Source organism: Zeus faber (genome assembly GCF_960531495.2).
Source record: "Zeus faber genome assembly, chromosome: 6".
In the NCBI taxonomy this organism is placed as follows: domain Eukaryota; kingdom Metazoa; phylum Chordata; class Actinopteri; order Zeiformes; family Zeidae; genus Zeus; species Zeus faber.
Window position 1 is genome coordinate 1,043,803 of NC_137201.1, and position 27,663 is coordinate 1,071,465.

The window sequence follows — 27,663 nt, forward strand, 5'->3', positions numbered from 1 at the left end:
TCTTGAATCTTGAATCTTGACTCTCTTGACAATAGTGTTGTGGTTTTAAGTTGCTGGAAAGTGTTTTTGGTTCATTAAATTGTTTTGGTAAGGTTAAGAGTATGGTGAGTTTTGTTTTTTGAGAACTATAGTTGGTGTTTTGTTAATAGATTTTATGGAAAAGCATTCCAAAATTGGTAAAACTAAATTGATCAATATAAATTAAAAAGAAAATTGCTTCCAAAATATGTTTTAAGACATCGCGGAGAGCAGATATGATGCATAGGAGCAGCAGAAATGAATTCGTTTTTGGTTTATAAAGAGTTATTCTTTTTTAAATTTACTTTATTTTTCCCTTTTGTTCTTGCGTAAAAGTGATCTGCTGGTTGAGATAAGATAATCTTTTATCTATCCCACAGTGGGATAGTCTGCAGTGTTACAACAGTAACAAATTGAATGGCACAAAGCATTAGTAAATTGGTAATTCTAAATCAAAGGATATAATAAATAACTAAATGGTATAGATTGAACACTATACATTAAATCATGATATTGCATGAGTGAATTGTAAGTTTTGGTGTGAGATACAACTGTATTTGTATGTTTTAAATCCTTGCCGGTTATTCTTTAGTTTTTCTCAGTAGGGCTGGTGATTGTTTAAGTTGATCGAACAACATTATTAATACTATTAATTTTTATTTTTGTCTTACTCTAGAAGTAATCTCGATTTGACATTGAATAAGGTAGATGTTGATATACAGAATAACATTTAACAAGTAGTTTAACAAAGAGGAATAATTGTTTTGTTTTGTACACAGGAGAGGTAATGGATTGTGTACTTTACTTACTAAAAATTTAAACACTTAAATAAATGTGAAATACGTTGGCCATTTAGATGTTGTTTTTTTTAAATTTGGACATTCAAAATTCTTAAGTTTAAAAGTGAAAATATCTTGCGATTCGAGTAATGTAATTATATATTGATGAATTAACCAACCCATCTATTCAGTGTTTTATTTCCGCAGTTTTAAGCAGAAATCCACTGACTGCAGTTTTGAGTTTTGACGTGTAGTGTAGATGTGACTGCGTCTGATTGAGAAGACCTGAAGGACTAACAAAGAGATCAGATCAAAGAGAATTGCCCTACAAATGAGTAAGGCCATAACATGTCCAGCATTAAAAGGTCCTTGTGCATTGTTGATATTATTACTATTTGTATTTAACTGATTTGCAAATTTGATTATTTAATAGGCTATATTGGAATTCTTTTGAGATGATATGCATGCAAGTATATAAAAGGTGAGACCTTGACTGAATTTAGCTCTATATCCCATATTGAGCTCAATCGTTAAAATGTATAAAAGCATCAGATATTATAGAGTGCATTATACAACCAGAATAATTCTTGATTAGTTCTTATTTTAATATGACATTCTAGTTGTCTGGTCTAGTTGTTGAAACAATCTTCAGAAGCTGAGTTAACGATTACTGTGTTAACACTCAGGGACACTGTTGTCAGAGCACCCTGGAGTGATTATCTCTATGACACTGCTTCTTACAGTGGTAGACGATATCTGTAAATGATATCTGTGTGATTACCATAAGGACTGCTTCTGTGTTTTCTCAGCCATTGTTTTATCAATCTGTCTATCCTGATAATACACAGATTATTTCTAAGAAATACTACATTCTATTAATAATATTGCTAAATTTAAATTAAATAATTTTCCAAAATTTTAGGAAAAGGTTTTTAATAGTTTGTAAATTCAATAATTAAGTAGAGACATAATTAGGCACTGTTTATAGATAAAAAGGGATTGTTTCATTAATTGACAAATATGTTATTAATAGCCCTTCTAGGTTTTAGATGGTCTCAATTTGAATGCTGGCTATGTTATTGTCATTATACATATATATTTGTTTTAAAAACGTGTTAACTTGATTGGAATGCCAAATAAGCTCTCCATTTTTCTCTAATCAGACTGCAGAATGATGGGACTTATAGTGCAATACTCCCTCTCCAAAAGGTAAGACTAGCAGTTCAAAGCTTAACACATAATATATGTAATTTTTAGGAGTTGAGTAATGTAAATTAACCATGAGAAATCGATAGTTGATCAAATGTTATTTATCAACACCGGTCAGGCTCCTATTAGATTGATGACGTTAGGGTTCTATTAGATTGGTGACTGCTGACATATCAGGCTTATTGTTTGCGGTCATTAATTGTACCTTTAAGGGTATAAGTAAGAATTATACAAATAAATAAATAATAATCTAAAATGGGAATATAGTATTGAGTGCTAAATATTAAAATGTTTTAGTATGTGAATCACATTTTCCTTTACCTTCTCTAGTTGCTTAACTCGTTGTTGAAGATATGTGGAGCCTCCAGGAATGTTTTCTTCAGCCAGGTTACGGAAATTTTATTTTGACTGATTTTGAATTTATCAATGGCAGCACACTTATTAGAATATTGTAGTTTATTGATCTACTTGTGTTGTTGATACAGAGGAATTCCTAACATACTTAGAACAAGATGTTTACAGTTTCTATTTTTTCCCTTATAACTCCAGCCGGCACAAAAGAACGTTGTTTTTGGATCATGGAACAAGGCAATGCTTGCCAAGCCATTACACGGTAGAACCTTTTGTTGCTTTTTGAAGTTTTTTGCACCAGCTCCAACACTTTGCTGGATGGGGTTTTGGTTTGCTGGATTACTTTAACTGTGGATGAATAAGATCGTTTAATGTAAGCTGTGTTGTTGCAATCTTATGGAAATAAACTACGTCTTGTTGCATACTATGCTCGGAAACTCGGTGCTGGGTTCATTGGGTTGATTACATGCTGTAGCCTTTATCTTGCTACGAAGCAAACCGGTTTGTTTCTCTCAGACATCACCTCTCCATCATCGACATGTGCAACTTTCACTTTGCTTACTCCAACTTCTCTTCTTTACTCTTATGGAGATTCACATGATTGCTTGACAGCGATAGCCCTTGTGGCTTCGGCCCACCCAAATCTTGCTACTGAAGTTCTTGAAAAGTGCAACTACAATGATTTGAATTCATGAGTACAACAAGAGGAGGGTTTTTGTTTTGGTTTGTTTGTCCGTCATCTGTTTTTGTCTGTGGTTGTGTTTGTGTTTCTATCTGTGGTAGACTATTTTTTTTTTGTTTTTATTTTTGATTGCATGAATATGTACAGGCAAGTGAGATACGGTGCAGCATACCTGTTTGATGAGACATACAGAACATCTGTTTAATGTTGTGATGTCATCACCCCCCCATTTTGATCTTCCTATTTGTGTTGTTTACATTAATGTACTTGACCCCATCTCTATAGTAAATGTTGGAGCCAATGCAGCCAACAAAGCCGCCGTACCCAATTTATGCTCTGTCTAATGATGGTTGTCTCCTCCACAGATGAGGACACAAGCTCACTAACTTGGTTTTTTCCTTTACTCAAAGGCATCCTGCACTAAATTATTGGAGTGGCAGAGCCACTTGGTACAGTACGTACTGAGCTGTATCTTTCCCACAAGTTTTTTTCATTGTTTTACTTGTTTGACATATGGTAGGTAGCATTTGTCAAAAAGGAGGGATATAGTTAGAGAATTAAGTAAACATAATGATTGTGCTTAGAACAATGCAGGAACCTCATGATGGACTTTTCAAGCTGACGCTTTGTCATGATTAAAATATTTTGGTGATAATTGACATGTTTTTCAGAATGGAATCCCAGTAAAGGTAAGCTCTACTGAGTTTTTATTCCTGTCATTAGTGATGACGGGAATGCGAGGACGATCACATGGTGCAACACGACTGTCCCTGCATGAATTTCTTACCAGGAGACCAATGCGGTTAAGTCTGTCTTCTGTCGACAAAAGCCACATATGAAATACATGCGTTGTCATAGTATAGTAGATAACCCTTACTGGTCTTTTACTTTTCTCCAGCCAAATGTGAGAAGAGAGTTTTGGCCAATTTGAGGTGGAGATATCCTTGAATTATATCTGGAATTGGTTGAGTTCATATAGGTAAATTTAGTATTAGATGCGGATATATATATTTTTTACTAGTAGATTCCAATAAGATATAATTGAACAAAATCTGTGAAGTATAATTGTATTGTATCAAAATTACATTATATGGAATTTAGCATTATTACATTTTTTCTTATGGTGTTGTTCCAATAGGAACAAGAGGAGGAAATGTGAGGGAAAAATGTTTACGATCAACTATTGTGAATGAAGACAAAGGCCTCTACCTCCAAAAGGGGGTTTTAAAACATTTGTGTCTGTTCCCCCCAGGAACCCCTTTTAGTTATGTAAAGAGAAATGTTCCTACAATGTCAATTCCAATATGAAAGAATCCGATACCGTCTATAGAGATGAGGAACACTCCTGGGGAACTGCATTGTCATGCAACCCCCATTCTGCCAGGTCAAGTTTGCAAGTACCTGTTATTTACATTCTAGGAAGGGGGGGCACCCAAGAAGACAGTTAGTGGGGGGGGGCAGACTCGTCGGAGACCTCTAACCCAAACCACACCCTGTTTCTTCTGTATAAAGCCTCCTGTCTTTTTCTGAGATCAGATTGATCCGAGCGCTGCTTTGGAGCAGTATTGAATCTTTCTCTTTATTCTGCAGAATAAATAATCTTGGATATTCTCAGTTTTGTCTTCCTGTAGCGGGCAGATTAACCTCACTGATCAGTGCGGAAGAATTTACTTCACACCCTTGACTCTCTTCGCTCAGTGGAACACTGAAAAATGCTCCAGACAAATCCAACACTGTGAGAATTAAGTAAACAATTCTACACACTGGAATGTAACCTCCAGAGGCTACATTCCAGTGTGTAGCCTCTGGAGGAATTTGGGCTAACAAGATATGTGGACCTGGTACATCAGCTGGAAAGTCTGCCGCCACTTAATTTCTCACTCTTAAATCATGTACCAAGCGACAGGACTCATCTGGCTTCTTTAGAGGCAATATAGGTGTATTACTCTGAGGATCCGGACATATTTCCACTACACCTGCTTTTAACAGCCCTTCAATTTGTGGTTCAATCCCTTTGATTGCCTATTCCTTTAGTGGGTATTGGTTCTTTTGGTTGTCCTTGTCCTTGAGCTGAGATCATGATTTTCATGAACTTCTGTTCTTCACTCATCCAGATAGCAAGATTCTCCTTTATTGGTGCAAAAATGGCTTCCTCAGCTTCTGCCATCATTTCTCCTATATGCTTCTGCTCAAATCCTTTAGCCACCATTAAAGTCACATGTGCCACACTTTTCTCAATGTCATGCTCTTTATCAAGATACTCATCAGTGTTTATCTTCATAGCTGCTCCTTTACTTCCGAATTCCACCACCAAGATTCCGGAACTGATTTACTTAAATTTGACATGAAAATAAAAATCGCCAAATTCTTTTATTAACTGTAACAAGACCGGAATTCTCCTCCTTTTTCGGCTGCTCCCGTTAGGGGGCGCCACAGTGCATCATCTGCCTACAATACCTTCTGTTCTGCGCATCTTCCTTCTGTTCTGCGCATTTTCCTGCATCACCAGATCCATAAACCTTCTCTTTGGCCTTCCTCTTTTCGTCTTGCCTGGCAGCTCCATCTTCAGCATCCTTCTTTTCCTTTTTCTCCTTCTTCTCCTCATTCTTCTTGTCATTCTTCTCCTTCTCCTCTTTTCTCTTCTTTAGCCAACATCCGTCTGACTGCTGGGTCGTATCCTCCAATAGCTTCGTCTGAATCACTCACAATCTCTTCTCCTATTTCCAGACTTCTGACTCATTGTCTGCTTCCCAAACGGTTCCTTCTTCTTTGTACTGTTGGAACTTGGGTACATCTTTATGGTTGTTGTAGCCTTGCCCAACTCTATTATTTGCTCATCCTCATCTTTGAAGAGATAGTTGCCCTCCTGTGTAATCACTGGGAGCTGGGGATAAACATCAGTGAACTTCACCTCCTTCTCATAAGGCTGGGGCTTCTTTACAGATGCTGTATGTGAGAAGGGTGCCTTAATCTTCTCCATCAATTTTTCTGTTTCCTTATCATTTTTCTTTACTTCTTGTATACTCCGTTCCCTTTTTTCTTTTGCAGCTTCGACCAATTTCTGTCCCTCCTTTTCGAACAGCTGCAGAATGCCAAGTTCTGTTTTTCTTTTCTCCGTGCGTCTCTTTCCCTTCTTACCTTTCTTTTGATTTACTTTATATGTGGACACAGGCACCTGCATTATTTTAATCACATCCGGGTTAAGAGTTCCTTCAACTGCCATGGTTGTTCAATGTCAGGCCAACACTTGCTCCATTTTTCTGATATTTTTGCAATATCTTTAACAAGGGGATTATTCTTTCGCACTACATCAACAGGAGTGATTGCTTTTGTAATTTTAGTATCCATTTTTGACATCATAATGACCCTCTTATTTTGTTTTATTCTAAATTGTAAAAAATTATTGATAAAGCACCGTGTAATCACACCAAAAACAACTGAATTGACCAACCCCAAAGGAGACCAATAGCTTTCCACTTATGAAAGCAAAATCACTTGTTCATCATCTGATGCATCTGATCACACTCATTTATCTTAAATTATCAAAATTATATCAATGTTCAATCTCAAAACAGCCTCAATCAAGGTAAACCATACTCAGAAACCAATATTCACAGCACTCAACAGTATTTGAATCAAATCAGCTTTTCCACAAGTGATCAATCAAATCAATAATACTCCATTAATTAGGCAAATGCCTTAATTAGTCAGTCCGTTGCCAAGTCTCCCACTAAATAATTGCAAATATAATATGTGAAAAAGAACTACTGTAAGCCTATCTGTGAAAACAAGCTCAACATGTGTCAGTTATGTAGGTCATAACTAAATGTATACACATATTGGTAAATGCAGGTGTCTATTGAAAGAGTTTGTGGATAAAACCTAACTGGCCTTGTTCAAACAGGATTCAGGATTCCTCATCCGCAAGCTCCAGTGTCTGTGACGCACTGCCAGATGTCTTGACATCTGCCCCTTGGATGATCCAATTCAGACACATTCCATCTTCTCTGTCTTTCCCACAGCTCTCACACAGCACAGTAAAGGAGAGGAAGAAAGAAAAAATAAAAAGAACAACACAAGAGTTCAGTGTCTTAGGATCACTCTAAATACTTATACACACTGTAATATCATTCAGTGAGACATGCATTATCAGCTTTCCTATTTCTCACGCATTTGAAATAAAGCAATGTTTAGAGTAAAAGTATATTAGTCAATCTGATATCACCTTCAAGTAATTATTTTTATTCTATATATCTATTTAATTTAATTTAATTTTTATTTTTTCTTCTAACATATTGAGAGAAAAGAGTAGAGGGGGGGCTTCTTCACAGCTCCTCTTGTCATGAGGAGTTAACTAATTTCCCACTCCGTATGAAGCACCACCCCTTGCTCCACTTAAATTTAGCCAAAACTTCCAGTATGGACTGGTCGTCAGTGAGTGAACATCCTGTAACCAGCTTCTCCTTCTATTTCAACCGGACAAAACTCACAGCAAGTACAGTCACATACACACAAGCATGAAAAGACAAAGAAGGAACCCGCAAATCAAACAATCCACAAATCCTACTAACAAAATCAGAACAGGAGATTTTTCTTTCTTTTTCTGAATGTGTACATGCATGTGTAAGCAAACTGTTGCTGGTTGCTCTACTCCTTCTCTCAGAAGGCTCATATTTTTATCAAATCTACAAACTTCCTTAAAATGGCTTATATATGTATAAACATCCTGTAAAAGGCTCACATATTTAAAAAACGTACAAACGTCCTTAAAAAAGGCTCATATATGTTTTATCAAATGTATAAACGTCCTTAAAAAAGGCTCATATATTTTATCATATTTTTATCACTAAAGAGGCAAAAATGTCTTTCCTTATGTATTACTCAAACCACTCACCACCTATGTATATCTATTAAGTAACACATATCTTATAAATCATTTACACATACACACAAACATTACAAAGATCTCTCCACGCATCTTTAGCCGCGGCCCACACACACACACACAGACATGTCTGTCCAGCAATTCATCTGATGATCCAAAGACTCCAACAGCGCTTTACCTTATATTTTAACGTCGACTCATTTATAATTCTCTTATTTCATCAAAATTTTCACTTTGGCCAGCTTTTAACAAATTATGTTTTTAATCAGATTCTTCTTATTTACGTCTTTTACAACTTAATAAACCCCAATTAAGACGGAAACTCACTTCACACATCAACACATCATCTCTCATCTACGCACAATTTGCTCTTGTCAGTGCAGCCTACCTGCACAAAACACAACCGCTTCACAGACCACACAGTAGCTCATATTTGTGAGAGAACACTCACCCTGAGGTGTTTAAAGTGGTAACTTCGCTGAAGCTGACGGCATTGGCAGGTGAGGCCCAACACATCCTGTTCGTGACGCCAATTAGTTGTTTCTTTGTTGTCGATGATGTGGTGATGAAGAAGGAATCTCCGCTGACGCCAACTTGATTATAATAATAAGTTTATTACAAGAAAGAACAACATCAAACCAGACTTGCCATGGATGTCTGGGAGAGAAGGGAGCCAATGCATTCTCTCTCGAATGGAACAAGACTCTGTCTTATATACTTGTATAGATATAACGCAACACATTTGGTTCCACTACATAGAAGTAAGCATAATCCACTTCCCTTCTTCCGGGGCCCCTTCCACTTCCTTTCTCACAGGGGCCCCTTGCAACATATGTTAGTAATTATATTATAAAATGGGCTCTCTCTTGGGAAACAAGTGCCCTCTTCACCCCAAATATTCCAGACACCTCACTGACAGCACAGGTCATAAATACAATATAATTTTGAATTTAGTTACAGTTATTTGAATTCAAATGTAATTGTATTTTAATTATATTTTGACATTTTTTTGTTGTTACACAAAACCTTATACCCCCCACATACCACTAAAGAGAGCACCATATTTACCATAGTTAGGGAAAGACTTGCTTAAAACAAACTAAATTATTAGTAACAAAAAATAACTATAGTTTACATCAGGCAAAACTGCAGCTCGAGCAAAGAGTCTTTTCCTTTTCACTGCATCAATTAGCCCCGCTCCTACTCCTCCTACCCCCCACACCCCCACCCACCCCCCATCCTCCGCTCCTCTCTGCCTCTCTCCTTTGCTCCATGTCCGTGTCCTGTTCCGTCTTAATCAGGTTTTACTCTCTCTGCACCCCCCGCTTGTGTTTCACGCCACCCTTCTGTTTCTCTCGCTCTATGTCAGTCTCTTTCTCTCTCGCCCTTGCTGCCTACAGGAAGATGATGATTGGCTCACCGGCAGCCAGGCAGGGAGGGTGCGTGGGCGTGGTGTGGCATATCCCTGGCCAGCAGAGGCGGGGGAAGGGCTTCTGTTTCGAGCCGACGGATACCGAGGAGATGGGAGGAAGAGGAGGCAGATCTGGGTGAGGGGCCTTCGTCCGAACAGCGGTGCGGCCTGAACCGCCCCGCCTGGTAACGCGGCAGAGGGAGAGGAGGGAGGAAAGGCAAGTTAAGGTAGGGTGGGTGCGAAGCCGCCTTTTATCTTTGTTGGAGTGAGGGGAAACACCTTGTGTTGTTATGGATACGCGCCGGCCCAAGAGACCCACCACCCTGGCCCTGTTTCCACAGCTGGCCCAGCCCCGCTCCCAGGTAGGACACTGGGGGGGTTGGCAACAGTAGCATCCTCTGATGGACATCTTCCGGTCTTCATGTGTGTGACTCGTGAGAGGAGACGCCAATCTTGTCTTGTTTTGCATGTCAGCCAATGGGCCCATCTAAAAAAAAAAAAAAAGAGTCAGAGGTGTATCGAGGATGTATTGCTGGAACAGCAGCCTGTAGTGAGGCGTTGGACATAAATTATACGCTCTGATTGTCTACCTGTGAAAATAATTTTGACCCGATTACCAGCTGGTCTCACCACAGGGAATAGATTAGTGACAGATTAGACACTTACGACTAATTACGTGTGTGCGCTTGTGTGTGTGTGTGTGTGTGTGTGTGTGTGTGTGTGTGTGTGTGTGTGTGTGTGTGTGTGTGTGTGTGTGTGTGTGTGTGTGTGTGATTGGTTATTTGTCAGTTTGCCTTCATTTGGATAAGAACTAACTCCGTTGGCTAGTTCAGACAGTATTATGCCGCTTGTGTCGTATGCCGCTTCACTCATACGCATGATACCTCGTGGTATGGTGCGGTGGCTCCTTAAAAGATTTGCTCCATAATACCTCCGGACTTGTATTTGACGTCACATATCACTGACAAAATCACCTTAAGAGAAGCCATCTTGGTAACACGGGCAGTGTGTTGTTTTTTTGACTAACAAGACACACGCTGCATCCAAAATGGCACAGCAGTCTATTTAGTATGCCAAAATATTTTTGGAATGCCTGATATCATAATATAACCACATAGTATGGAGAAGTACCAGGGTGGCATACTACATTCCAGTTATGTCGATCCAAAAGATTTTACACCAAAATGCCCCTGGCTATGGTAGGTTGCCTTCACTCTTGAAGGTGAAATAATGAAGCGCCGCAACTTCCCCATTTCTAGTTACTGCGCTGAAATGCAGAAACACAAATTTAGCCAGAAGGGGTTTGATTTGTGGGAGTCAATATAAGTCAATTTAACCCTGAAAAACTTGATGAAATGCATGGTTTGCAATGAAGACTGTTTTTGACTGTATTGTGAGTTTCCCTTTTTTGAAAGATTAGATTAAAACATGGTTTTATGGAACGGCAGGTTTCTCAGTAATATGATTGGAATTGGAATTTTTTGGCATAGGTTAAAAACTAGCAAATATATATTTTAACATGCTAAACTTATGAATGTATTTTTTTTAATTTCGCATTATTAACCGTAATGGATTGAAATCTACATTGTGCCTTTCATCCTGTTGCATGTATCTCGTTTTCTTCCTTTCTGCACAACAGTATCTCTGCCTCATCCCCTTCTCCCCTCCTCTCTCTCTCCCTCTCTCTCCACTTATCACCCTGCCTCCTTATCATATTACTCACTCACTCTCTCCCCCCCCTCTCTTTCTCTTCCCAACACACACACACACACACACACATACACACACCTTCGTCTCTCAGTAACCATGGCAATGAAGCTGGGTAGGCAGTAGGGTTTCCGCTTGCATCATGGGAAAAAAAGTGTTTGTCAGTGAGTGAGTCAGCGCTCAACACGGTCATTGAACACCACCTCCTTCGTGTGTGTGGGGGGGTGGGGGTGGGGGGGGCAGTGGTTCCTCCTCTTCCTGTAAATTATGACATCACAGCTGACTGGGAGAGAGAGAGTCAGTGCCTTCTTTCATTCGTATTCAGTGGCGTTTTTTTTATTGAACATTCAATCAAAACAAAATAATAGACATTACATTATATAAAATACATGTGTAGGGAATAAAAATGATTAACAGAAATATATAATATGTGCAAATAGAAAACAAAGTACATTAATTGATGCCTTTTTGCAATTTCTCTCTTATGTACCGAGTTATGTTTGCTGTCACACAATAATAATCTATTCGGAACATTCAAGTACTCTTGATTTATAAATGTGGATGGTAGGCAAGAAGTACATGAACTACGCAACTTAGTGCAGCCAAGTGACTAAATACCACCAGTCTGTTTTAAATATACGTTGCTCAATATTCTTTATTTTGGTTTCCTGTCCCCACTTTTTAACATTTGATACCAACAGTACTTTGCATTGGCTGATGGAGATGGAGAAGATGCCAATCTCATGGGTTTCTTCCCTGAACATTTTAGACTTATAGACAGTTTGGTGGATTGGCATTGAAGCATAATGACTTGTGATTACATTTTCCTCATTCTGATTACATGTACATGTATGTGGCTCTTGTTTGTATTGGGGATGTTCTCCCAGCTAAATTTCATTTGATAGTACATTTTTTCAGTAGGTATCTCGGAGGCGGCTACATGCATGAGCTTAACCCATGTCTCACTGTATCTAATATATCTTCAAAGTAATGAATTCTTTATAAAGGTAAATGCTGAACTGAGGTCAGGGATATACGTTTTAAAGACAAGCAGTTGACCGCTACCACTCCAAACAAGAGTAAGACCGAACACTTTACTATTGAGAAACTCTGGGAAACATTCTGTGGCAGCTTCTAGCTGTACAGTACATGTAAAATCTCCTTTCTGAAAACTGGAAACTCACAATATAGTCACACTCCTTATCTTGGGGTATTAGTAGGTTTTTCAGGTTTTTCATGGTTTTCTTCACTCTTTTGCACTTCCACAAATGAACTATTTTAGCTTCACCTGTGCGATGTAAGAGACTAGAAACAGAAATTTGCACCAATACATTTTTCCTTAGGCAGCCTACTGTAGCCAGTGTTCCGCTTTTGATACACTGGAAATGGCAAAAAGTAGATTTAAAGAAAGAGCAAATAAAGAGTTTTAAAACATTTTTGAATTAGTCATAAATGTTTAGCCCCATTGGAAATTTAAGAACCATGAGAAGCTACAGTAGAACAACAATAAATGATTGGAAATTTGTCTTATTCACTCCACCCACCTTCCACTGCTCTTCTTTCCTCACCCCATCACCTCACCCTTACAGGATACCATAAACAATAACTCTTTAGGAAAGAAGGACAGCTGGAAGGAATCCTGCTCTTCCTCCCCTCGCATTACAGGTGTGTATATCTTGATTACCAATTACATAATTATTACAAAAGAAATGACTGGGTAGATTGTTCCATGCTTGCCAAGGAGTAAAAGGGGGTAACCCCAAAATACATTTTTATTTTCCTAGTTGAATTCCCTGACATTAAGACAATTGAACAAACAAAATTGATCCTTATTTTGAAGTTTCCATGCATCGTGTTTATGTGTAAATAATTTACTGACACAGCCTCATCTAAACTGTCCTCACGTCATAATGTTTCATCTGAATCTACGTATATATTTTTGGTGTATATTTCTACATACAGGGCTGATCATAAGTAATTGGACTGACACATTTTCTGTTTCTATAATTTCTAATATTTCTTTGGTTTTAGCTCTGTACTCTGAGCTTTGTGATTTAGGTATTAAGTATTTCACATGAATATTGGTTTCTTAACTTTGTAATAAAAAATAAAAATAAAAATAATGACCCTTTTCATGCATGGTTCACTTTTGTCAGGTAACCAAAAATATTTTGACAGATTACTATTTATTATGTGTAAATCTTAAATGTTTTTTAAGAAGTGACTTTTGATCTGGCCCATCCTTATCACCAGACTGAATATTTTACCCCATGTATGTCCATAAACAACCTCTTTGAATGTCAATGTACTGTATGTTAATGGGGATTCAAGGGCAGAATCGATTCAACTGTAAGCTACTGAAATACACTATGGAATACATAATTGGATAAATGAGTGGAAGTCAAGTCAAAAAGAAGTTGGGGTGTAAAAGGATCCATTTGTCATCACAATAAAACCAGAAGTGTAGGAGATATGGATTAATAACTGAAACAGTAGTTTCTCCTTACTAATTTCCTCATTGATTCAGGAGGATAATAGAAGCCATTCATTACACCCTAATTTCTGGCTTTATTGTGATGACCAATGGCTCCTTGAAAGGTGGATAGGTTCAATGAAATATCTTTTTATATGGATTTTCCACTGCAGCCTTGTGTAACTTCTTCCATACAGGCTCACTGTTCTCTCATAATCACTTTCTCAACCCTTTAAACGCCCCAATGAATAATCCTACTACTTACATGTGTGTTTTCAAGGAGATATCCCGCCCCCGGACGCACAGTTAAAAAAGCCGGAGGACAAAGTTTGTACCGGAAATCGACGACTGGCTCCAAAACTGCCTGTTGCCAATGGCGCGGGTTGCAGGACCAACACAAACCCTCGCGCACCCGCCATCATAGCTGGAGACACACGGCCCCGGCTGCGGTACAAACTGGGTAATGGAGAGAGCGCCCACTCGGCCGGCGGACAGCGCTGTCTGTGGAAGGGAGGCGGTGGAAAGTTGGGAGGTGGTGGAGTACGGAGAGAGAGAAGCCTGCGCGAGGGCAGAGGGAGGGGCGAGGGAGAGAAGCAGGGCGCCAGGCTGTGCGAGGGGAGGGAGAAACAGGGACATCAGAGGACACCCGGGGCCGTGTACGGACTTAGATCCCAGAAGGACGATGGCAGGGGGAAGCTCGCGAAAGAAGGGAGCGGCAGTAGGGGGGCAAACACGTTCAGAGCAAACCTCCTCGGCAGCAAGAACATTTGTTTGACAGCTATGGTGGTCCCACGTACACCCGTAGCTCTGCCCAAGCAGGAGATAACTCGAGACCAACTGAAAGAAGACAGAGATAAATGGGAGGGGACCCAAGATGAGCGGGAGAACACGGGAGTACAAGGTAACTGACTGATTCACCTTTGTGTTCTCTTCCCAACAGCCTCCCAATTCAAAGCTTTGTATAAGCTTATAGAAAAAGTTTTAATCTTAGACCTACAGTAGTTGGTTGCCCAGCGCAGGGCGTATACCGTATTTTCGCGACTATAAGGCGCATATAAACGTCTTTTTTTTTCCTCAAAATGTGCGGCGCGCCCTATAGTAAGGTGCGCCCTATGTGTGACTCGAGCGGTTGATCATCGAGCAAAGAACGAGTGGGGCGAGCGTTTCGACGGTCACTGTTCGACTAAAAGCAGTAACGCTAGCGGAAGAAATGAAAATTGAACATTTTCAAGGAGGTCCGTCGTGGTGCTTTCGTTTTATGAAACGGTGCCAACGGTGCCCGACTACAGTAGCGCAGCAACGTCCGGCGGATTATAATGAAAAGCTGGCGAGCTTCCACTCCTACTGCAGCAAACACATCGCCGACAAACGCATCCAGCCAAGCCACATCACCAACATGGACGAGGTGCCGCTCACTTTCGACATCCCGGTGAATCACACGGTGGAGAAGAAGGGGACCAGCACGGTAGCGATACGCACAACGGGGTATGGAAAGGCGTCGTTTACTGTTATGCTTGGCTCGCGTGGGAGCGATGGATGACCGACGGAGACCACAGTTTCACGAAAAGTGGAAGGCAGCGCCGGGCAAGTTACGCCACAGTTTGCGGATGGATTGTAGATGCTTGGGCTAACGTGTCTGCTGGCACTGTTGTTCCAGCTTTCGCAAAAGCCGGCATCATTTCAGAGGAGCCGCACGGCACGGAAAGTGACTCTGACAGCGAAGAAGGGGAAACTGGCATGTCTGATTTAGCGCAGCGGTTTGATTCAGAAACAGAGGATGATGACTTCGATGGGTTTGATTAATACTTTGTAATAAATACATGAATAAAGCACAAACATACTCAGTTTTGCTCCCGCTCTATTTTTAAATACGCAGTAGAGGTATTTAAACGTAGTAGAGGATATGTACCGGTATATAAAACCCGCGCCCTATAATCCGGTGCGCCTTATGTGTGTGTTAAATAGTAGCCATAGTAATGGCACACATAACTGAGACTGCGCCTTTTAGTACGGTGTGCCTTATGGTCGTGAAAATACGGTACTACTCTGAAGGTCTGTCAATTCACTATTGTCAGTTAACATACTTTTTCCTCTCCGCTTATCAATATGAACTGGGTTGCTCTTGAGGAGGGCAACTAAGTAGGGCTTTAAAATGTGGACATGGTGTTTAAATCCAAGATGCAATTTCTTCTACAAATTCTATTACGTCAGTTGGTAAAGCTGCTCTGACAGCGATCCTGTTCAACTGGATTCTATATAATATAATAATAAAATGTAACAAGGCCTTGGATATGCCATATTCACAATTATGTTTTGAACCTGGAATTTTCCATCTCTACTTTACCATAGGTCCAAACACATCCCATGTCTCTATTCTACCACAGTTTGTAAGCCGCTGCTTTTATGGAATAATTCAAGAGTGTGGTCACCATAACCTCACCTTTTTTTTCTGTTTTATTTTGTTTCCAGACCAAAACAACAGCAGAAGCCAGGATGGACCCGTTCTGCTGTCCCGCACAAGCAGTGGGGGGGGGTCCAAAAGGATGTCTCTCAGCTCAGACACAGAGGGGCCCCCGCCCGGGCCCTTGCCTGAGCGGACCAACCCAATCATCAGCAAGGAAGACGGGGAGAGTGAACCAGCCTCGTCCGTGAACACCCAGGATGGTGCAGCTCCCTCCGCTGGAGGCCACGAGAACAAAGTGACAGAATGCGCCGAATCAAGAGGCAAAGAAGCCACCTCGGAAGAAGTGTTTAGTAAAGGAGCGATGGACTGTGATGCTTCTTTCATGCCCGCAACAACAGGAGATCCTTTGCTGGCAGGGACTACATTAAATGGCGAAGTCGTGGCAGGATTGAGCTACGACTCCATGAAGTACACCCTGGTGGTGGATGAGCATTCCCAGCTGCAGCTTGTTAAGCTCAAGGACTGTTACCATGGCAGCCGCCGTCGAGAAGGTGCCAATGATGACAGTGACACCGAGACTGTCTACCAGTCAGCCAATGAGGAAGAAGACCCAGAGTATGAGCGGGAGAGGAAAAGGAAGGAGGATGAGAAGAAAGGGCAAGGTACCAATGAGTGTAGGGGCCGTTTTTATTGAGATCTACACATCGTCCTTACATTTGTATATACTTAGATTTGCATTCACTGAAACTGACTTCATGTCTTTCGTGGTTTGGATGAGTTTGAATCCAGTTTCGGTTGCTCTAATCCATAAGATTATTTTGTTTAAAAGAAATTAATATTTGAGACTTTTTAACATGTCCAAATGTATTTGGACAACCGAACACTACACCTACAGTACGTACCACTGCAGACTCTAAATTATTATCAGAAATATTGGTCACTGCAGCTTAAAAGTTGATCCGTTTTACAAATCTGGTTGTATCGCTTGTGTGAAAAACTCTACTTTCAGGTGTTGCAAGACAGTGAAGTAAGATATTTGCATTGAGATGTAATTAAATAGAAGGATAGTTTCTTAAAACAGAGTTACACGAACTAACAAAACAGATTCCGTTGCACCCAGCGCCATTTCACCACAAAGTAATTTTGATGTTACGTGGTAAAATGAGATCCATTCCCAGATCCAGCCACAGAGCTCTTTTCAAGTGTCGAGTTAGGATGCTAGGTCTGTGATCCGATCTGGCACATCCAGCTTAACTGAGCCCATTGTGAGCCTGTGCTGTCTTCCAGAATTTTTTGTACTTTATGTATTTATGTAACACGACATATAGAAATAAACAATACATTATCATCTTGCAAATCCAGATAAAAAATAAATTCGCTTTTTTAGGTTAAAACCAAATGACCCCCCCCCCCCACCTGTTTTACCTATCTGATGAATGAGTCTGACTATTCCTTGTTTTTGCTCTGCTCTAAGATCGAATGAAGGAGAGAAGGACCGAGGAAGATAGGAGGAGAGAGGTGGTAGCCAAGTTCAGCAGGAGGTTCAAGGTGACGTCAAATACCACCTTTGAGGAAGATGAGGCTCACAGTGGGAGGGCCATAGTTCCCAGAACCAGGAAGTTCCTCAACCTATTTGTCGGTGGTGGACCTTACAGCTCTGCGGGTGAGCACCTTTCAAAAATGGGATTGAATTTCAGAGACTTTAATTACTACATTCTGATGAGTCTTTTATGTATGAAAATGACAATATACTATAACTATAACAAAACATATTAATAACACGTACAAAAACGCGATCTAAATCTAACACCATTATGTCAATTAAAATTAGCTTTTTCTCTTTACTAACCATACAGTTTTCTGTTGTACTGATCTAGTGTATTGAAATGAACTATGATAAACATAAAGTGAATGTCTTCTGTTGATCAAGTTGGCAGGTTAGATATTGTAAAGGAAAAAAATAACGAAGGAAAATCTGTCCAGAAAATGGGAGAAATACAGGGGAATATTGACCGGACCCGTGTGAGAGTGAAGAAAATTCAGACTCTCCCACAAAGTGTAGCCCACAATGGTCTTCTATCAATCAAAGGCGGCACAGATACAGTATCTATGTTTTGGTAATAATGTAGTGATTTTGGGGGAAATGCTGAACTGGCAACCCTTCAGCTCCAACCCTGCAGGCTACAATCATATTCTTGTCATTTTATGTTTAAGAACAGTGTTCATTCTACACAGGGCTCCTCTAAGCAATGGCTGGTGAAGTACATCATTATTTTAACTTCAATGGGAATTGGTCAATAATGTTCTAAACAACATTGTTTTTAACGATGGCATCATTACCAACCAGTGGAGTAACTATCACCGCTGCAACCGGTGCAGCTGCACCGAGGCCCAGTGGCCATGAGGGGCCCATCCCATCGGCGTGCCAGCACACCCTTGATCAGCGCGCCAACGATGCACCCCTCCCACAGCCCTGTGCGTCCCCTTGCACAGTTCCTCCAAGTAAAGAAAAGTGTGTTTTTTAATTTTGGATTGAAGCAATTTTATTTTCGCTTGCGTAATGGACCGTGCATAACGGACACTTTCTTGTCCCCCCCGCCCCCTGTCGACAGATTGCATAGGGTCCAAAGAAATATTTTCACTGGGGCCTCTCACTATCATGTCACGCCACTGTGACCAACTGTGTCAAATTGTGAAAATTAAAAAAAACACGTCTGTGTTGTTTCAGGCACTGAATCGTTTGGCGTGTTCTCCTGTTTTCTACACGGCGTGGAGAGACAACAGAGTCACAGAGCTGTCTACAGGTTAAACACGCATGCACACACTGAAAGCACAAATCAAACAAAAATAATCTGAGATTGGGATGATAAAAGTGTTATTTGACAAGTAAACCTTTTTTTTCTCATTGACTTTATGCATGGGTTCAACATTTTTCAACCCAGGCATTATTAAAATGTTGGTTCCCATCATTTATAACTGTCCATACAGTAGCACACCCTAGCAGTACTTAATGCTTTACTAATGAGAAACTACCACTTTGCTGCAGCTTTTCCCTGTGCTGGAATGTAGTCCAAAACGGGAAAATGTTTTAAGCCTTAAAAAAATGTTCAATGCTTTTATTGACTGTTTTTGCACTTACGCAAATCAGCTCTTTTGCATACATCCACGCTCGCGTTAGACTAGAAACAGAAATTTTGCCGCTTCCTACTGGAAACCTGCTGTAGCCAACATGACACTGTACTGCAGAAATTGCAAAAAGTTGTTTATTGTTAGCAGGTTATTGTTATAACCATTTGTTTCCACCCTGGTACACACAGTGTGTAGGTGTACACATTTCTTTTTAAAATATATTAATGCAAATTGCACAATAACTGTGCAAAATTGCACAACTGTTGCACAACAATTATTGATAGGGAGGTTTATTTATTGTATATCGCCAATGTTTATGTGTTTTTATTTATTTTTTAGGTTTATGCTTAATGTTTAGATTTTTTGGGGTTCACTGCATATTTCCACATTTCTTGTTGTATAGTTAACCTTTAGGTTTATTGTATATTGCTATTTTTTATTGCTTATTTTAAGATTTATATTTATTGGTTATTATTAGATTTGTTGTATATTGGCATTTTTTTATTATTCATTGTTTTATTGGTAGGTTTATTTTTCTGATTAATTATTAGATACATTTTTATTGTTAGTTAGGTTTATTGTATATTGATACAATTTATTTATCTTCTAGTTTTAAGGTTGGATATTTTGTATCGTTTTCTTAAGGTTTACTTTACTGCATTTTGTAAATTATAAGGTCTCTATTTATTGTTTATCATTAGGTTATTATATATTGCCAAATGTTTATTGTTCATTTTTTATGTCTACTGTGTATGACATTTTTTAGTTTTTTTTTAGTTTTTTTAGGTTTATTGTATATTGCCAATTTACTCAGCTAATTCTTACATTTATTGCATCGTTCATTTTGATGTGAGCTGTGTGCGCAGTGAATTGCACAGCTGCCTCACAGCAAGAAGGTCCTGCTCACATGGGGTTTCCTCCACCGAACGTCAGTAAGGACCCCCACCGAAAACATGCACACATCATCGTCTGACCAGCGATGGACACTCGTTACCAGGTCCCCGGGCGTGTCGACGAATGCTGCCCACTGCTCCTGGGTGCCCCCCCGGAGGAAGGACAAGCCAGGATGGGTTAAATGCAGAGGCCTCATTTCACCGGCCACCATCCAAGTGTTGGGCATGTGTTGTAGTGTGGTGTGGTGTGGTGTGTTGCGTGATAATTAAAGATTCTTCTTAAACGCATACTCAGGTTTGTGCCCCGTCATGCTGACGAGCTGATCCTGGAGACGGATGACCCTGTGTTAACACTGTCTCAGTCTGAGGACCTGTGGTGTCAGGGCTACAACATGAGGACCGGTGCTATTGGAATCTTCCCGGCGTACTACGCCGTCACTGTTCCGAACAACACCGGCAAAGGTGGGTAATCTACCCATTAAAAAATGGAGTAAAAGTATGGAGGGTATTGACTCCAACTGGCCCTGGTCTTGTTTTTTTGTTCGTTTTTTTTCACTGCGGAAAAATCTAACTTCCTTGGATGAAAAATAAAAACAAGCCTCAATAGAAATTTGAGCGTAGGCAAATTGGGCTTTTGAAGGCCGACAACGATGAGTGCAGTCATGGTATTTGTTCGTCTGAAGTTTTAATGCCATTTGCCTCGAGTTGGACCCCCAACCTAAACATTACGGACTTGACTATGACTGCAAAAGCATTGGTCTCGCACTGAACTCAGACTCAATAGACTTGGAACTTGGACTTGACAGACTAACTAAAGACTGCGTCTCGACTTGGACTCAAATTGCATAGTCTTTACTACATCACAAGTCTGTAATCAATGGCTGACGTGTGTGTTCCCCGGAGGTCACCCTCACGTAGTGGCGACGGTCCAATGCAATCTGTCTCTTGCTCTTTTCTTTTTTTTTCATTTTTCCTGCTCATCCCCTATGTCCATTTCCTCCTGCCCTACATCCTCTCCACTGCTCTCAGCCAACGACGGTTGGACGGATCGCTACACTCTGCGATTCATGGGCTCAGTTCAGGTTCCCTTTCACAAAGGTAACGACGTGCTTTGCGCCGCTATGCAAAAGGTACGTAAAAATGTAGAAGGAAAAAGAAAAGATAGTAAAAAGAAAGAAAAAAAAATATATATATATATATATATTAAGCTAATCTTGAACTTGATGGCGCACTCAACTGGCTCTTTTAAATCTTCATCATGTTTCATATGATTCTTTGAGATATACTGTAAGAAGGTTCGTCATTCTTATTTTATTTATTGGATGATGGGTGACGGTATGAATAGTGAAAATAACAGCTCGCCCCTGCATGGTTATTAACAGAAATAGTATATCTACAAATAGTTCTTTAAACTTTAAAGATATTTTTTCTTTGTCAAAGCCAGTTGTTTATTGTTGGGTTTTTTTTACTTGACCCACCCAAATTGCGCTGAATGTAGTGCTTTGACTTATATTAGTACACTTGACCGACAGTCATTAATCATAACATGTGTTTCAGGGGTGGGTCCAGAGGGAGAGAGGGTCGTGAGTTCCTATATACATTTTTTGGGGGGTTCGCGGCCTTAAAACGTTGAGAACCCCTGCTTTAAAGAACCTCTATCGTCTAATAGGCTTTTCATGGAACCAAAACTGGTTATTCTATAGCAGTGGTCTTCAACCAGGTGTCTGCAGAGGTACTGAAGAGGTTCTGCCAATTATCTTTATGTGTATTTTCTTTTACAAATTTGAAATTTGAAAAATATAAAAAAAAAAAATTTGGCCAAAGAAATTATATTGAGTAAACTCCAACCATTAACACTCGAACAGCAGCGTTTTTAAAATTTCAGTAATCAGCTGAAAGCGATCAGATTCACAGCTATGGGTCATTGAGGAAACGTGATTTTTCAGTAACTTCCAAAAACATCAAAATATTCAGTAGCGTTCTGTGTCTCTGACAGACATAACTGGTGCATGGCTGAACTTCAGTAAAAAGGCATGGTAAATGGTTTGTATTATTGTATTGCATTATTGCATTATTGTATTATTGTATTGTATTATTGTTTGTATAAACAGCATGTAAAAGCCTATTCATATTTGTGGAAACTTTAGTTAATTTTTGAAAAACAGAGAAAAGGTAGATTTCAGTTTTTTCGACACATGCCACAGAAGACCAGGTCTAGATAAAAAAACTACTGTACTTATAGTAGTATAATCTAGACAAGATTATAATAAATAGCCTAAACAGCATTTCAAACCTTTATTATTTTTGTGAAAACAAGAAAATTATGGATTTCACTGTATATTTTCCACACAGACCAGTCATGCCACAAGACTGGTCTACTAATGGAAGTAAACTAACAAAAATAAATCTAAAATAAAAACACACAGGGACTGTGAGCATCATAACTGAGTATATAAATAAGTTAATAAGGCATTAAAAATGTTATTATAGGCTAGGTTTAAAATGCAGCACAACCTTTTATTTAACAAACTAGAAGGTCACTGCTTTGTTTGGCTGAAAAAGGTTGAAGACCTGGTTCTATGGCATCCATCCCAAGAGCCATTTTTCCTTTGCAGCTGGCACTTTCTATATTTCCTCCAGTCGTTTTGAGTATTTGCACACGAGAGGGCACAGAGATGTTTACGAGATGAACTGGAATCAAGCCGCTCGTCACAACCCATTGCTGATCTCATGAACGACAAATAGTTTTGTCTGTTTTACTCAACCTGCCAATCGACTGACAGACCTTCGTGCTGACTGCATGTGCTGGCAGGTGGCGTGTAACAGGCGACTCACCATGCAGCCGGCGTCCTTCTGCATCCTGGAGGTCAGTGTTCGAGGACTGAAGATCAGTGTCCAGGACCAGTGCTGTTCCTCCACCAGGGTATGGCACACTGACAGCAATTCTGAGGATTTCTTTAAGTGTAACTTTGTAAAGAGAACGGCAAACTCAAAATATCTTATTTTGGAGTGAATAGCATCAACTATTCACTATTCACACAACTATCCATAGCAAACAGTTGATGCTATTATTATATACATATAAGTCTTTTCAAGATATCTTTCCCTATTTTAAGAATACAGAATACTGGAAGTTTCTGAACTGTTTTCTGTCCCAGAAATCGTATAGTACATTTCTGTGACGTCATTTGACGGATACTTTTCCTCACTGAAGGTATTTTTTCTCCTAAATGTTTTTATTTTTGTCTCCCATTGCATGTTTCTTTCTCTCCCTTTACCCCTTCCTTTTTCTCATTGGGAAGATTTTGTTGATAATTAAGATAGATATATAGATAGAAATTGTATTCATCCCCAAAGGGAAGTGTGTGTGTGTGTTGTGTGTGTGTGTGTGTGTGTGTGTGTGTGTGTGTGTGTGTGTGTGTGTGTGTGTGTGTGTGTGTGTGTGTGTGTGTGTGTGTGTGTGTGTGTGTGTGTGTGTGTGTACAGAAAGCTGAACCTAAGATGAGAGAAAAATAAAAATGGTATTGTACAAAAAACCTAACAAAAAAATGACAAAATCATTAAATATAAGCCTAAAGATAAACCTCAATTAAACTGTAACAAAATGGAAAAAAAATTAACTGGACTGAACTACAATAGAAATATTCTACTTTTCTTCATCTCTTTTTTCACTCTGCTCTCGGTCTTTCTTTCTCTCAATTCAATCAAAATCAATGAGCTTTGTCTTCATGACTGTACAGTATCAGAAGCACAGTGCAGTAAATATTAACAATCAAATGCTTTCTCCCTCTTCCCCTCTCTCTCTCTCTTCTTCCAGGGAGATAAGTGCTCTCATTTCTTCCAGATGAAGAACATCTCCTTTTGTGGCTGCCATCCAAAACACAGCAGGTGAGTGGGTGAGTTGTGTTGGAGAATTTCTCTTTGCGTGGATGGTGAGGGAACCCTAATTCCCTACAGGAAACAAACTGAGACTCTAGTTACATAGATTATTCTGCAGAATAAAGCGAGAAATACAGGTGCACTTTGAAAGCAGTGGATGCTGTCCCCTTTGACCTTGCTTCTGCCGGAGAGAGCTCTATCCTGTGAGGGGTTGTGTGGTTGGGTTGTATTGGTTTGGTGTCATTCACAAGACTACAGTATGCCTCCCAATCACATGTCACCTGGTTTGCCCTTCATACAATGATTGACAGTCAAATTTCAATGACAGTCTTCAGTCAGAGTTACAATCTTATGTGTGCTGAAACAGAATGCAATATTTTTCCCATTCACATGAGCCCCTTGGAATTTCCCGATACAACAAAACCCCTTGGAAGTCTATGGGGCTCTGTGGTTGAGATAGCAAGTATTTGCCTCCGATTATTATCTATTCTGATTGTTTACTAGTCACTATTAATTAAGTACTAGTACTTATTCATTAGTGACTCGTGGCTTTTCCCATTGTTACTAGTTACTACTTTTTTTGTTTCACTAGTAACAATGTTGTTTTTACCCGTCATGGGAAATTACTAGTCAAGACAGCTTGTTGATAGTTTTCTTTCAAATGTTACCAGCAAAAATACAGAAAAGGCACTAGTCTCTAGTAAGGAATCATGAGGAAATGCAGCTACATTCAACCGTGGGTCGCTTTTATGTTTGTTTTACTCATTATAAAGATTAGAAAGACAATATGTGTTGTATGTATCGCTGAAGGCTTAAATAACTACTTTTGCCATTTTCAAGGGAGCTAGTCTAGTTGTTTCCCTCTGCAGCCATGCATGGAGCTAGCACAGTTAGCATGAAGCCCGCTGCTATCTTAATGCTGGACACACAGGGATCAAACTGGTGTTGAGCTTCTCTGTCTGAATCTGGGTAAGATAGACAAAAAGCCCCCCCCTTTTCCCACCTCTCATGCAGGTATTTCGGCTTCATAAGCAAGCACCCGGACCAGCAGCGCTTTGCCTGTCACGTGATGGTGTCTGAAACAACTCTGCACCCTCTGGCCGATTCCGTAGGGTGAGGCCTCGACTACGGGATTGCGCTGCTCAATCATCATTTATCATTAAAAATATATATATTAAATATCGGTACATCGTGATCAATACTCCCCAAAGAGCCATAACCACCTAGTCAACACTGGAGATTTCCAAGAACTTGTTGACTGATGTTTTAAGATACTTACAAATATATTTTGTGACTTTGAATTTACGCTTTGCTCTTGTCTTGCAGGAGGGCATTTCACCAGTTCTACAAGGAACATGTTGGCTACTCCTGCCCGACTGAAGACATTTTCATTGAATAGACCTGTTTCTGACGAAGAGCGCTGAACGGTGCACATACTGGATATGAAATTTGTTTCAGATGTATCTTCAAATTATCCGCATGGTGGATTTCCCCGTTTTGTTTTTTTTTCAAACTCTACGTCCGAAGGTAACCCATGATAGTTTTTCGTTGAGGTGTATATTGCATATTAATCCATTTCAGGGTCGGGGAATATCATAGTTGCCGTGACTGGTAATTGTACAGGTGACATCCATGGCGCATAACTACCTGAATCAGTTGTTATTGACAGCAATTACAGATTTTGAACAGATCGTCTTTTGACCACTTCAGAAAGTCAAGTCACTGTGTACTGTGTCGGCATATGGATGCTGGGCAGAACTCGCTAATTGAGACCCCGAACACCTCAACTTAGACCCAAGCAGTGAGATCATAATCCAGTTAGCCGACGGCAACATTATGGGATGAAATGCATTTTTTCTAACTTTTAATCCAACATATGAGACATTGAGCTTTCCAAATCTTTAAATTCTGTAAAACGTCTTGGAATTCTCCTTTTTTCCATCTTAGAGGCATATTTAACACTTGACAATCTAAACAACCTTGAAATTTTGTTCCGGAAATAACAGGTGACTTCAAGGTCAAGTGCCTATTTATCATTTATATTAAAAAAAATTGCTGCTACTTGTGACATATCATTTTCTTCCAAACCATAAAAAAGAAATCCAAATATGGCTCTCGATTACAAAATAATTTTCCTGGCTTTGCTGCTGGATCATGATGTGTCCTTTAAACTTGAGGCCGGCATAACAGATGGTGCAATATAACATGTGAACACAGAATGACCCATTCAAATGTGTGTGTCGATGTACAAGTCAAACATCCCTTTCTGTCCCCAGCGTTTTAAACTTCCTACTCAAGTGTATTAAAACCATCTGGGTTAAAAATAAAGATCTCAGTCCCCCTCATCATAACAACACGCTAGAGTCTCTCGCTCTCGCTCTCTCTCTCTCTCTCTCTCTCTCTCTCTCTCTCTCTCTCTCTCTGTCTTAGCTGTGTTCTGTATTTATAAAAAAAACCTGCCTATTTTCTGTGTAGTGATATCTGTACGCAGTGTTAATTGTTGTCAAATGGCACTGATCAGAATTTTTTTACCACAGACACAAGATTGTTGCACCACGATACAGTGTGTACACCTAAGATGGCTGTCACAGTACATAACTGATTATTCCGTGATCATTTATTTGTGACATGGAAAATTGGTACCAGCGATCTTAGGTGTACAGGTTGACGACAGTAACGGCCCCCATAACCCTTACCCCAGGAAGTGCTCTTTACTATCTGTTGTAGCTCTGTGATTCTGATGACATTTGGATCTGCTGTATACACCTGATCAATATACATCTGTTATAGATATGTATCATGATTGTACAGGCACTACCGTTGTATGCCGTTAGCCTGATACCATGATACCAGTTTTGTAAAGATGTATATGAGACACGCAGGAGGACTGGTGATGTCGCCGTGATGTCCATCATGACAGCGATTATGGTCAATTAAAAAACAACGCATTTATACCTGCGGAGAATGTACTTAATTAGAAATGACATTTCTCGTTTGTTAAATATTTGAGCTGTATGACCTGATCTATAAATTGTGTGTCTGATGAACTCCTGTGCTTTTAATCTGCTCTTGCAGGCTTGGATCGACTTGAGGAAATTTAAATTTCATTTCATTTAGCAGACGCTTTTATCCAAAGCGACTTACAATTGTTCAAACACCGATGGACGCAGCCATCAGGAGTTAAGTGTCTTGCTCAAGGACACTACAGCATGCTAGCAGTAGGAGCCCGGGATCAAACCAGCAACGTTTAGATTATTAGACCACCAGCTCTACCGCCTGAGCTACCATCCCCTAAGGAAAAAGACATGCTAAAGTGATGGTAGAAACTAAAATTACAATTCTGATCATTTCTAAAGAAGAATATTGTTATATTTCCAATATAAACAATTAGATTGACAACATCCATGTTTTGTATAACAAGATAATTGTTGCATTGGTGTTGTCAAGTGTGGATGAATAGAGTAAACTAGGCCCAAATTGACTCCAGTCATATCAAAAACATAAGTGAATCCTCACTTCCAGGTGTGATTTACATATAACATTTATTATGTTATATAGGTGGATGGACATAATTTAATTGCTGTAATTTAAATGATATCAGGCCTGCTTGCTCCCAGATCCTTAATTCTACATTTGCCTTATGTTGCCCATTTATTATAACTATTATTCATTGGCATTTATGTTAATTTCCTTAATGTTATGATATGATATACATTATTTTCACTACTGTACCAAGAAAACACTTTATTAATCCACAGAGGGGAATTCATTGTTACATCAGCCAAAAACAGTGGTCGAGAAAGAGAAATTCAAATGAGATAAGGAAATAACAAATATGAAGAC

General features: G+C 39.6%; 1 protein-coding gene across 1 annotated transcript; it reads left to right on the forward strand.

The window, feature by feature from the left end:
* Window positions 1-9,625: 9,625 nt before the first annotated feature.
* On the forward strand, window positions 9,626-26,759 carry LOC307231571 (C-Jun-amino-terminal kinase-interacting protein 1-like; the record flags this gene model as incomplete). The annotated part of the gene is made up of 13 exons (XM_080002335.1): window positions 9,626-9,697; window positions 12,632-12,707; window positions 13,796-14,039; window positions 14,184-14,416; window positions 15,985-16,581; window positions 17,394-17,582; window positions 18,648-18,723; window positions 20,237-20,403; window positions 20,971-21,071; window positions 22,754-22,864; window positions 23,759-23,829; window positions 24,835-24,933; window positions 25,147-26,759. The coding sequence occupies 13 exons, from the start codon at window positions 9,626-9,628 to the stop codon at window positions 25,217-25,219; spliced, it is 2,109 nt and encodes a 702-aa protein (XP_079858461.1). The 3' UTR covers window positions 25,220-26,759.
* Between the last annotated feature and the right edge of the window lie 904 nt (window positions 26,760-27,663).